At 38.1% G+C, this 13,269-nt stretch overlaps 1 protein-coding gene across 2 annotated transcripts in view; it reads right to left on the reverse strand.

The window, feature by feature from the left end:
- Positions 1-8,955, reverse strand: part of LOC131427193 (hemicentin-2-like) — a 927,120-nt gene extending 918,165 nt beyond the window's left edge. For both annotated transcript variants that reach the window (XM_058590172.1, XM_058590173.1), the window contains exon 1: positions 6,715-8,955. In XM_058590172.1, the coding sequence (XP_058446155.1) occupies positions 6,715-6,781 (67 nt within the window). In that variant the 5' untranslated portion in view covers positions 6,782-8,955. The remainder of the gene's footprint in view (positions 1-6,714) is intronic.
- Positions 8,956-13,269: the final 4,314 nt, after the last annotated feature.

Here is a 13,269-nt window from a genome sequence, read left to right on the forward strand (position 1 = left end):
TTTAGTGTACTGAAGTATCTTCCACATGGCAAAAATTTCGTCCACGAAAAGCTAAACTTTCGTTAAATAAGAATAAGAAATTTCATGAGGGTGCCAGTAAACCGTGGCTTCGCGTAATTTAAAATGTATATTTTTCATGTTTTCCACGATCGGGCGTCATGCCCCGCATGTATTTCAATGGACAATTTTTGAGGGTTTTGAACAATAAGATATTTCAAGTATTTTTAAATGCATTCCGCCTCAGTTCGTGCTCGCATCTCACACGACGCAGTCGAAAATCATTTACGGTCGCAAATCATATACGGTCGAAACAACAGAAACAAAGACAATATAGTACAGTGAACAATAGAGTGTACGGAATGGTCAAATACGATTTAACAAAGCCGGAATCTTGGCCTGCAAGACCAAATTCAATTTGTATAGATTTCAAGCGTTGCAAAGTTAGACCAGCAGCAAATGAAATTGAAATCTTACTTAAAGAACGAATGCAATGCGAAAAGGACATTTTCAACCAAAGACAAGGTCAACCGTTCAACAATGGAAACTAGTGAGCGCAGTACTCCTGTTTCACCATCAAACCAACCAGCAACTGCAACCAATGTACAACATGGCACATCTAAAGCAACTAACAACAAGCTCAAGACTACGAACAACAAGGAAAACGAAACGAAGACGGACACCAACAACAATATAACCGATGAGGCAATGGATGACGAGACGAGCCACGAACAAAGTGCCCCTCAACCCTCGCAGGAGGGAAATGGAAGCTCTTCTCCTCCTTGAAAAAGAGTGACAACGAGATCCACTTCAAAAAATTCCTTATTTAAAAAATCGGCTAATTGGGCCACGTAAAGCTTGTACGCAAATAGGCCTGAATAAAAATACCTTTTGAATAAAAAAATGCATTCCGTGAGTATTTACTCATAATTATAAGAATGCGTGTGTGTTATTCCCTTTTGTTAAGATATAGACACGTTTCCTAAAGGGGTGCGTTTTACTCCATTTACCCCTACATCGGAATTTCATACTTCGCTATGCATATGCCATTTTTCACAGCCAGTAGTGCAGTAATACCGGGCCGGTGGTGTAGTGATGTCAATGAAAACAGCTAATTATATTAACATACATAGTGTAATGAAAATGAATTTGGTTCAATCTAAATAGAGCATGAGATTAGTAGTAAGTCAACCAATGGGAGTTTAAGCAAAGTCTTTGTCTCTATAATCAATATTCAGAATATAAAATTAATTCTCGGAATTTTTGCTCTTCTCATAAGAAAAGGTTATACAATCACTGCGAAAACTGATCTTTGCACCGAGGTCCGGAGGCCCGAGTATGATATACCATTCGACTCAGTTCATTGAGTACGCAAAATGTCTGTGTTTGTAGCATTTTTGTGCACTCGCTTTTTCTCGGAGATAGCTTTTTCACAACCTTCGATTCAAATAAAAGGTATTAAGATGCCATAGAAAATTTCAGAATTTCAAATTAATCCGACTTCCGATTCTGGAATTAGAATGTGTATATGACTTTTGAGTTTCAATTTCGGATTACTTACTTTTATCAGATATAGCGCGACCGATTATCGCAAACTTTGGTTCAAATTAAAGGTATTATAGTCCCATAATAGTCTTATATTAGAAGGAGTTCAGAACATGTTTAATATCTATACGTATGGAAATAATGTGTACATAATTACTTTTTTTTTTTTTGGTTACTAAGCCGTTTGTCCTTTAAACAAAAATGCAAAACACTGCTAAAAATTCGTGATTGTCACCGACGGTGTCGACCATTAGGGTCAGTTGGATCACTGTCCACGGTGTATGTATTGTATTTTATTGACAATTTATTTAACGAATTCTCTGAACGTCTAAATTAATAATGTCAACACAGCTGTCTTTCATTGAGCATTATCTTCAAATTATAAATTGACTGGAAAATGTATTTCAAAACCAGCTGAATCGAAAAGATGAATTTCCTCTTAAGGAAACACCAGTGGATTGAAACTTCCGATATCGCAGAACATTTATTCCTTTGATGAATAATCTTCCACGGTTCAGCCAAAATAAACCGTTCGAAACTCTTTCGCATAGGCCCTGGAAAGCATCAATCTGCTCGCCAATTCCGGTTCAAATAATAACCCAAATATCCACTTATTGATTGGCCAACAGTTGATGAGGGTTAGGGAAACGTTCGACTTTGGCAAGTATTTTCCTCCCGTTTGGCCGCCCAACGGTGACTTGCACTGTAGGAAAAGGGTTTGTCATTTATTGCGTTTCTTAGAATTTGAATCCGCTCCTCACGGCCGTGCTGGGAGCTTGTCGGTCGGTCGGTCGGTCGGTGACGACATGATGGATTTCAATGCGAGGCCGATCTGCTTCTTCCGGCGTGGAGCTGTTGAAAATCAGATAAACTTCGGCCCGGTTCAGGGAAGGTTCAATCGCATTGACTTTGCGTGACAGCTAAGAAAAATGTATAGGAAAAAAAAAATAAAAATAAAACCAGTCTGCTTGAGCCTTTTCGGTTTTCAGAATGAGGATCCGGTTCAGCAACGTATCAGGAATGGCAGACGGACGACCATAAGTTGAGGTAACAGATTGGTTCGTTCGATGAAAAATAAAATATCCACCCTTTGTTTATCAAGGCCTGTCAGGATTAAGGATGAATGAAAAATTATGATGGAACCAATATGCAAATGATGGGACGGTTTAATTTTGGGGTTTTTCGTGACTCAAGTCAAAACCCAAATTTTAATTGAGAATCGATATTTTGTCAATCCTGGGCATCGCAGTTTGAAAGGGTTGAAGCAAATTTTAGGATTTCTTCACTTTTCGTACATAAGTTTGCAACAGTTATTTGGGTTCTACAGATAATGCGGAGAATAAAATTAACTAGTTTAATTAGTTTGACATTTTTCATTATAATTAGGCACATAATTTATTCGCATAAACAGAAAAAAGTGTGGTGCTACATTCCTTTGTGAAATACCGCCACGCGTTTCTGGGTGACAGTTCAGAACAATTGAACTGCTTCAAGCAATGACGAGAACAAGGCAAAACGAAAAGAACTCGAAATGAAACATTATTCTACAGCTCAATCAATTTGCTCACAATGAACCTTTTCCTCGGAACAACCGTTCTAAGAGATTCTTAGACATGAAATTCAAAGTACTTAGAATTCTAGCAAGCAGATCTAATAGAAGTCATTTTCATTGACTAAAAATAGACGAAAATGACGAGAAATTACTGTCACTCTCAGCTTCGCTTGCAAGTTGTGTGACGTAATCTCAAATAATTCAAAATTAAACTTTTCTGAAATGTTTGGTATCAACGAGTATCAACGGGGATAATCCATGAGGCGCGTTTGCCTTTATTAAAGCTCATATCTCAGTGATCTGTGAAAGGATTTATGTAATCTAACTACCAATAGAATCGAAATTTTTCAACTTAAACGTTTATAGCAAAAGCATTGAAGTATTTCAATAGTACACTATTGAAAAACCTGTCTCATTTGACCCATGTCAACACCAGCCAATCAGAACGCGTTCTGGAGAAGAGAACAAAATATCTGTATCTCAGCGCAGACTAATCAGAAGTGAACAAATCAAAGCAGCATAGTTAGGATAGAAGTTTTTCTAGACCCCAACGTTTCTGTTTGATTTTGATATAATTTTTTGAATATTTCGTGGTTGTTCAAAGTGAAAACTACGATTTTGCGCGAAAAAATCCGTTATTTTGTAAATGTAAAATCTCCCCAAAGTAACAAACAACAAAGAGGAAAACGTTGGGGTCTGATTTTTATATGTAGAAAGTGCGTGCAAAATTTGAACAAAATTTGTGCAGTAGTTTTTGAATGACGATGAAAACGGAATTTCAAAATCTGCTTTCGAGAAAAAACGCGTTTAAAGTTTTTTGTCTATAAAATCAAGGGAAACAATTTACTACTCAAGGGAGCCCGTAGGGTCTAATCTCCAAAAAGCATATTATTTCTTTCATAATTTGTTATAATGAAACATTTTAAGAATGTTTTGTCAAGTTTTTAAGTCAATCAAAGAAGAAGTTTTGGGCCAACGCGCCGAGTTCTTAATTCTTCGCAGTATGAGATAAACGAAGATAAAGGCCCATAACTTGCTGAGTTTTGTTCCGATAGGCATACAAATTTCATAGAATATTCTTGAAATGTTTTACTATAAGAAAATACAAAGAAAAAAATTGATGATTTTTAAAAAGTGTTTGACCCTACCCGCCCCTTAACAAAGATTAGATCAGTTTGGATTCTATCGCCACTGTGAGCAGATGTATTGTGTGTCGATTGCAAAGCTAGTTTCGCTTCCGACAAGAGCGATTACGTCACAGCTGCTAGTCGTTTGCAGTGGTGAAAAAACAACGAAAAGAGGACAACGGTGGGGAGCATCACACAACATCATCCGTTCTAATGGCTCTAAAGGTTTTCTAAAGAACTATTAGGATTTCTTCTTCGAACTATTAGGATTTTTTCTTCAAATCGAAGGTAGAAAACCTCAGTTTAGTGCTAATCTAGAACTGTTTGATTAAATTTGTGCACTTTTCGCTGTGTGAAATTCACAGTAATCTAGATCAAGTGATGCCTTCTTTGTTTTTGCGAAAAATGAGAAAAAGGGGAATGTTTGCAAAATTGATAGAATTGATCAACTAATTCATAATCGGAAGTGTTAAGGACATTTCAGTTGTTTTCGTATTCACGACATCCAATTATGTCTCTGACATTACCCACCCACCTTTTTGTTTCGATTATAGAGACTTTAACCTTGAAGTCATTCACCTCTTCGGGCCAGAAAAACGTTCTGACCCTATGTGCGGGGTTAAGAATCGAAAAAAGGTGGGCTGCGTGAAGGGCATCGACTTATCCATCACGCTATACCCGTCCCCCTCTCATGAAATAGAAAATTCTCACTGATCGCTCTATAATACCGGAAGTCGGATCTTGATCAACTTTTCGGAAACTTTTAAAAGAATTTCAAGACCTTTTATTAGTTTCTGGAAATCGGTTCGGAAATTTCCGAGAAAATTGAGTGCGCATTTTCCCATTAATTTGCACATATTCTCTTGTAATTCCGAAACCGGAAGTCAGATCCAGAAAAAATTCAATAGCAATCTATGGGACCATAAGACCTTCCATTTGAATCTGAGTTTGTGAGAATCGGTTCTGCCATCTCTGAGAAAATTGAGTGACATTATTTGTCACATTGTGATCTCAACGAACTGAGTCGAATGGTATATGAAACTCGGCCCTCCGGTCCTCGGTGGTGAAGTCATTTTTTTCACCGCGATTGCATAACCTTTCTTTTTAAGAAAGGCGAAAAAGGTAAAAACGGTAATAAACGTGAAAAAAATCGGGTTGGTGATTTAATGCTTAGGGCACTGGTCTTATAGGCCAGTTGTCGTATGTTCGAGGCCCGACCTGGAAGGATTGTTAGTGTCAGTAGGTTCGTAGTTACTAGCCATGCAACGATTGTTGAAACCGAAAGGCCAAATTCCACAGAAGGAATGTAATGCAAAGACTTAAATCGTAAATTTCTCCGTGTTAAAAAGTTTTTCAAACAATGAAACAATGAACATTTTGGGTTTTTCGGTTTGTTTAATAAGTTAATATTTCAATCCAACATTTTCACTCAACAATGCTTAAAGCAGTTTGAATTGAGCTTCCAATTACATACTTAATATATAGAATCTGCAAGAATCTGTCCAGAGGTGAGAGCAACTGAAGGTAATTAGGACGCATGTATAGTGTATTGAATGTACAGTCTGTACAAAGTTTGTACATGTACTAGAAACTTTGGGTGCGTTCTGAACGATCAACAGATAATCAGTTCAACTTGCGTTTTATCACAATCCTCTATCTTCATATGATAAAGCTGAAAAAACTTTCTGACATATTACTTATATTGGTTTAAAAACCCGATTTTCCTTAAAATCTGTTTAAAATCAATATTTTTTACGAAATCCGTATAAAATTCAGTACATTTTACCAATGCACCTTGAAATCAGTAGAATACTGGAAAATCCATATATCTCGAAACCCGGAGCCAAACTATCGAGTCCGATCGGAATCCTTCATGTTATACCAGATTAATTTTTTGAATAAGATAATGGAATCCTAAATACTTAAATTATAATGACATTATAGAGAGACGGAAAGTTTTATGTACAGCGTATTTTTTATTTAACAAATTTCATTTTATCTGATTACTAATTATCTGGAATTTCACTTATTTTATGGATTTCCAACGCATTTTATATTGCTTTTTTAATACTATTGATACTGAACAGATAATGCCCATTTCGAATTGTGCGGTTTTTATGTACAACTTAACTGAAATCAACATCAGCCAGCAGTAGTCATTATAAAAATTATATGCACTTATTTTGCAGAGACAAAAAAACAGGTTTTAATATACTGATATTTTTTTTGTTTTGTTTCCATCGAACCACATTGAAATCGATTGAATTCCCATGACTAAAGTTCGCACGAGATCCGTACTGGACCAGAACCATGGAAACGGAAGAATCGCTTCCGATTGAAAACGGTTGACAAACAACGAACTCCTGTTGTCCCTCCCTTCCATCCAACCATGGAATGGAATCCTGCCCGTTTCCATGCTGGAACATCAAAACCATATGATACTGCGCCCAGCGTTTGTGAAAGCATTCAACAAATTAATTTCATCTCACTTACCGTAAATGATCGTTACAGCTCGCATCCGGAAATCCATCGTTGCATATGGTCCTGGCAAGTTCGGCATGAGCGGGATTATGGCCGATGGTTCTGATAGATGTATTATTTTTCCCCCCTCTATCTCTCTATCGATGAACCGGTAGCTCTTTTATATTCTGCGATGCGTCGGAATCAATTAAAAATCGAATTCGGATTTCGGAACCCGATCCGAAACCGTCCGTTCTGTACACCGATACACTGTATCAATTAAAAGCGCTGCATTTCGATTTCCTGCTGCTTTGGTTGCTTCTTCGCACTGCTGTTGCTGCAATTCAGCGTATTTTTTTCTCTCTCTCTCTTCCGAAATCGCAACAAACACTTACTCACAGCTACATTCACGCAATTAATTAATTTTAATTTGACTCAATAATCGCGCATCATTTTCCCATTCACTGGCACAAATTTAACTTGATTCGATTTTTTTTCTGGCCAAGCTACAAATAATACACTTATTACTTTAATCGCCGGTGCACCAAATTGCGCAATAGGGCACTGCAGGCAAACACCCACCCTCTCTCTCTCTCTCTCCTCTGTGTGTACACACAACAAGCAGAAACAATCAGCCCCGGTTGACCAGATCGGACAATGTGATCCCGTGTTCGGCTGAGTTTCCGGCCAATGATTTCCTGCCCGGTGGAGAATTCGGTAATAAACTTGTGACACAATCAATAATTATTATTTTTAATTTCGATTTTCAACGCATGTTCTACACACTCAGCAAATGGAATTTTTGTTTGAACGTTTGAACGCCAAACAAATTAGCAGCGTCGGGAATTTTCTTCGGTCGGCTTAAGTTATGAAAATTTGATCTGTTTTCTCTCTCTCTCGGAATCAATGAATTAGAGCTTCATTACACAAAGTGCACACTTCGCTGTGGACGAACTTAAATATTCATCACTTGATTTCGGCTGGCCGGTTGTTTTTGTTTTTTCGCGGCACAACGGAAGGGGCGATCGATGGCTCGAATTGACAGCAAAATCCAACAATGCATAAATTTTCACGCACGTTCACAATCACTGTGCCGTGCAGTGGGAAATTGTTAAATCCGGCAAAATAATTCACAATATTGTTAATTAAAATGCAATTATTAATTCATCATGTGTAAGCCTTTGATAAATATTATTTCTCACGAACTCTGCATGTCTTCCCACACTTTCGACGCCCGCTTCGGGGGTGAGCATTTTTTGTTTTGTTTTATGCAATCAACATAATTATCATCGCTGAACTCTACTTCCACAGAGAGGGGTTCCAATATGCACTTTCACCACAAACCCAATAACAACCGAGTGGCGGAGTAGAGAGGAAAGATTCTGTACGATGTTAATAACTTACACTGATTTTTCACACCCTCAATATTTGTGGGACTTGCCCTTATTCCGCGAAAAACGCTTTAATTGCAGTGGCCCTGATACACGAGCAAACGTGCTTCGGTTTATTTTTCACCCGGTTGGAGCTTCAATTATTCCATTTACTTTACCCCTCGGCACAATCATCAACCCACTGAACGTGATAGCAGAACCACGTGGCCGAGCCAGCCAGCGAGTAGCGGTTCCTACCACCCACGGAAACCACCAGGGATAATCACTACACATGAAACAGTACCACCAATAATACGGCAAGAATGAATTGCACTTGTCACCCGACCGAAGAAGTTGGCACTGGTTTCACTTGCTTTTCACCATCGGATATTTAGGGCTCACACCAGTGCCCACACACACATACACACATACACACGTTTCCCGGTCCGGAACAATTTTCCGCTCTCAGATCAGATCAAAAGCGCCCCAAACGGACGTGTAGTTATTTTTTATGATTTTTCACAATCACACCCGAGCCTCGGTTCGCCGTACTAAAAACTGAACGGATCAGATCTCATTTCACTTCTTTTTTTTTTCTCTGTGTGTACGTTTTTCCGGAAAATTTCGTCTCATCAATTTTTCTGCCGCAGGATCGAGCTCCAGCAGGTTCTACATTTCATCCCAAACTACACGGTGTCTACTTTCAGGCGTTGGTTGCAGCACCCGCCATCGTCAACTGACTGCTACGGAGACCCTTCCGGCCCGCGATACCACCAATGTTTCCCGCGTGAGCCCTCAGCGGAAGCAACGAAAGTCTGCTGAAATTTTCACGTACCTTACTGATACTACACCAGACAGTCTAGTCGTCAGTACACGGCGGTCGGCGGTCCTACGTCACGTTCGGCGTGAATAAGAAATCAAACTAAATCACCGGAACACACGGTCGGATCGGCCCGGTCTCGCCGAAGGCCTTAATATAATCCAAACATCACTTAGCTGGAACTCACTCTCGCGGTTTCGCACCCGACCGTTGATTTGAAAATCCCTATCCCTGTATTGTGTTTCCAGGCTAACGCTTGCTAACGCATCAAACAAGTATCAACTTCCCCTCCGAGAGCAGCATGACCAGTTGATCCTGCGAGAGGTGCTGCCGCATTATCTCCGGCCAAAGCACGAACAGCCAATCCCAGCCCGGAGCGATCATGCGTATTTGCAAATGCTCTCCGAACCGAACAACCACTCACTCTCCGGTTTTTTTTTCTTCCGAACACTCGAATGCACCACCCAACTCTCGCAGGCTGTTCACAGCCAGCTGAACGTGCTACAAAACAAATAAAAACCAAACCCCACTCACCTTCATCCGTAAGCCGTTGTTTTCATTTTCGCACCCGAGAGCCGATCACGGTTGTGCTGTTGAGAGTGACATGCTTTAGCAGCCCGATTCGTGATGATGTTCTTCCGAGCTGTGCTCTCATTCTCTGCTCTCTTTTGTAACATTCTCTTCTATTTTACTCCGACCAGCGCTACTGCTACCACGTCAAACCGTATGTTGACCAAACTGTTTATGTTGGAGGCAAATCAACGCCTGCTGCTACCAAGCGCTTCAGCCCACCCCGATTAGGGATGTTTTGCGTCGCTAACATACTTGAAAACAGTTCGGAACTGGAAAGACAAAAATTGGGTTGGCTGTGCGGGAAACAAATCAAGCGCTGAAGACTACTAATAATTAATAATTGTCATAATTTTAAATCATCGATTTCGAATACGGTTTTTGTCGTCGAGAAACTAGCGCTAATATTCACTATAACTGTTTGTTTTATTAATGGAAACTTAGCTTTTTATCTTTGTCTATGAAAGAAAACGTTTACGTATGGTTCGATTGGGCTCAAACTTCGTAAAAGCATTCTTCATAGCCAGAAAGACTTCGATTCGGATAAAATTTTGCACATGATTTCAGTACGACAAAAGACTTGTTTTGCACGAATGCAGAGATCAATTCGAATCAAGACTAATTTTCAGAGAGTGCGTATGTATTTTGCATGCACTTTCTTTAAATCATAGCAACTCGGAAACTGTAAATTGTACACAAAAAGGTTTCCAACGAGAAGTTGTAAGAAATTGATTTGGCACTCCAATAAATACTTTTTCAATAATTAGAAAACTAACCGAAAAAACTGAAATTAAAATAAAACGTCTCTTTAATGTATATCTGAACCTTTTTTTTCTAATCCTAACTTAAATCCAATTTCTGTGCAAATGAAGATAGTCTGAAATAAATTACAGCATTTACCTACAATTTATCAACATTTGTAAAACTTTAGGTTTTTGATGAAAAATAATTATTTGAACACTAGAGAGCAATTCCGTTGCAAATGACAAATTTTATTTTTTGCCTTTCTCATATAGAAAGGCTAAGCAATCACTGTGAAAACCGGCTTTTTAACCCAGGCCCGGAGAGCCGAATGTCATAGACCATTCGACTCAGTTCGACAAACTGATCAAATGTCTGTGTGTGTATATATGTATGTGTGTGTGTGTGTGTGTGTGTGTGTGTGTGTGTGTGTGTGTGTGTGTGTGTGTGTGTGTGTGTGTGTGTGTGTGTGTGTGTGTGTGTGTGTGTGTGTGTGTGTGTGTGTGTGTGTGTGTGTGTGTGTGTTTCTGTGTGTCTGTGTGTGTGTATGTGTGTGTGTGTGTGTGTATGTGTGTATGTAAAAAAAATATGCACTCACCTTTATCGGAGACGGCTGAGCCGATTTTCACAAATACAGATTTAAATGAAAGGTCTCATGGTCCCATAGCTTGCTATTGAATTTTATCTCGACCCGATTTCCGATTCCGGAGATATGGGATATGTACTGAAAAACGTGCTTAATCCTCCTAGTAGTGAGATGATACCTTTTTTTATCAATCCGCATGTGTTTTTTGCATGAATATTTTTCGGTGTTTCAGTTTTCATGACATTATTCTAATGTCCATCGTTTTAAGTGGCAATTTGAGATTTTAACCACTCATTACTCTGTAATATCGAAACTGAGAATCGGATCGAATTCGAATCTAAAAGTGGAACAATCGATTAAACATTCCATGATATGTCGAAGTAAGCTCCACTTTAGAGTTAAGTGTAATTTAAGGTACTTCCAGAGCAGGTATTCAGAAACCAGCATAACCCAAACCGATTCGTATGGCCATAAGACGAATAAATTGCAATATTTTTTTTCCTTTCGGGATTGTCATCTCCTATATCGCTTTGAATTTTAAAAATTCATCATCCTACAGTTCCAGAATCGGAAGTCAGAATTGGATAAAATTGGATTTTTTTTATTTGAACTTTTTTTTCTGCAATTTGATTTGATTTTTGAGAAAACGATTGAGCCTTGAGAAACGATTCGATACTGGAACCGGAATTCGAAATTCGGTGTAGCCGAAGTCAGACAAATTCACCTGAGTAGCTATATAGTATACATTTGTTTCAAAATGTTTGAAAATCAATGTAGACATCTTTGATAAATCATAGTGCGAATTAAATTTTTGGGTGCCTTCCGAAACGAAACCAAATCTGCTAACCCGATAAACCTAAATAGAAATTTTTATACTAATGATAGAATAAAAAATAGACATTTTTATACTAATCACTTTGTATCTCCGAAACCGGAGGTTGAATCTGGCTGAAAAACGAGATGCTTTATAGAATCTTAAAACTTTTCATTTGAATCTTAGATCGGTTCAGCCATATACGAGAAAAATAAGTTAGACAGTTTTAATTTCGTTTCACATATCATCCTGTAGTTTCGGAACCAAACATAATTCAAGAACCTTGTTTGGGACTTTTCATATGAATCTGAGTTTGTAGAAAACGGTTGAGTCATCTCCGAAAAAAATTGAGTGAAATTATTCATCACACACGCATTTGCTGATCTCGACGAACTGATTCGAATGGTATATGGCTGTTATGTTCTTCCATCATTTATTACTGTAACATAAGTAGTTTAAATCAATATAATTATGGAATTGCTTTCAACTCGAAAATTTTGCCATCATCTGGTTTACATATGGCATATTCGAACGATTATGTTGCCAAAAACGAACCGTGCTAAAATCGGTCCGAGGCAAAAAGTAATGAAAAAAGATGCTGTGCACAGTCTTTTTGCTACTTAGAAACAATTGTATGTAACAGTATAAAAAATCGTGTTTTATATTGCTCCCAAGCATTTCTTTGCCAGACAGCGCTCAAAATTTCTACTGCTGGAATAGGGGAAAAAGTCAGTTACACAAAAATTTCCAATCTCCGTTAAAAATGGACGGATTTTAACAGTCTAAGGCTTTCTGGATTGGTATTACCGGTGGAATCTACATCTGAACATATATTCTGTTTTCAAGGTCAATTTATTTATTTATTTATTTATTTACATGTAATCAACAGACAATGTGTAGTCCCAATGATTAAAAACTATTCCTATTTCTAAGTAGGAATAGTTGTAACAGTAATTGTGACAAATACTGTAAAAAACTGCAAATTTCGACATAAAACTTCGTATAACTCAAGAAGTAAACATCTGATCATAAAACCAGCGTTCAGGGTGACGGGGAGACCTTTCATTTGCGACCAGTTTGATCAAAATCGGTTCAGCCATCTCTGAGATCTCGACCTCTTTTTCGACAACACACACACGGACATTTGCTCATTTTGTCGAGCTGAATCGATTGGTATATGACATTTGGCCCTCCGGGCCTCGAAATTTATAGAAAAAAGGTAAAAATGGAAAAAAATATGCACTCACTTTTTTTAGAGATGGCTGAACCGATTTTCACAAACTTACATTCAAATAAAAGGTCCATTGGTGCCATAGTCTACTATTGAAATTAATTTGGATCCAACTTCCGGTTCTGGAGTTATATGGTAATATGTGAAAATTGGAGAAAAAGTGTGCACTCAATTATCTCTAAAACGGTTCAACCGAATTTCACAAACTAAGATTTAAATGAAAGGTCATATAGTTTCTTAAAAATTCTTAGAACATTTTATCCGAATGTTACTTCCAATTCTAGAACAAAAGCGTGATAAGTGGAAAATTACCAATTTCATTAATAGTTTTTAACAAACGATGGTCAGGTACAAATCCCATAAAACTGTCTGATAAATTCTTCTAGTTTGCAGAATTTGTTAGTTTGTGGGCATAAAAACTTAATTCGGTACCACTGGTCCCATTTTTTCCTGTTC

Source organism: Malaya genurostris, chromosome 2 (genome assembly GCF_030247185.1).
Source record: "Malaya genurostris strain Urasoe2022 chromosome 2, Malgen_1.1, whole genome shotgun sequence".
In the NCBI taxonomy this organism is placed as follows: domain Eukaryota; kingdom Metazoa; phylum Arthropoda; class Insecta; order Diptera; family Culicidae; genus Malaya; species Malaya genurostris.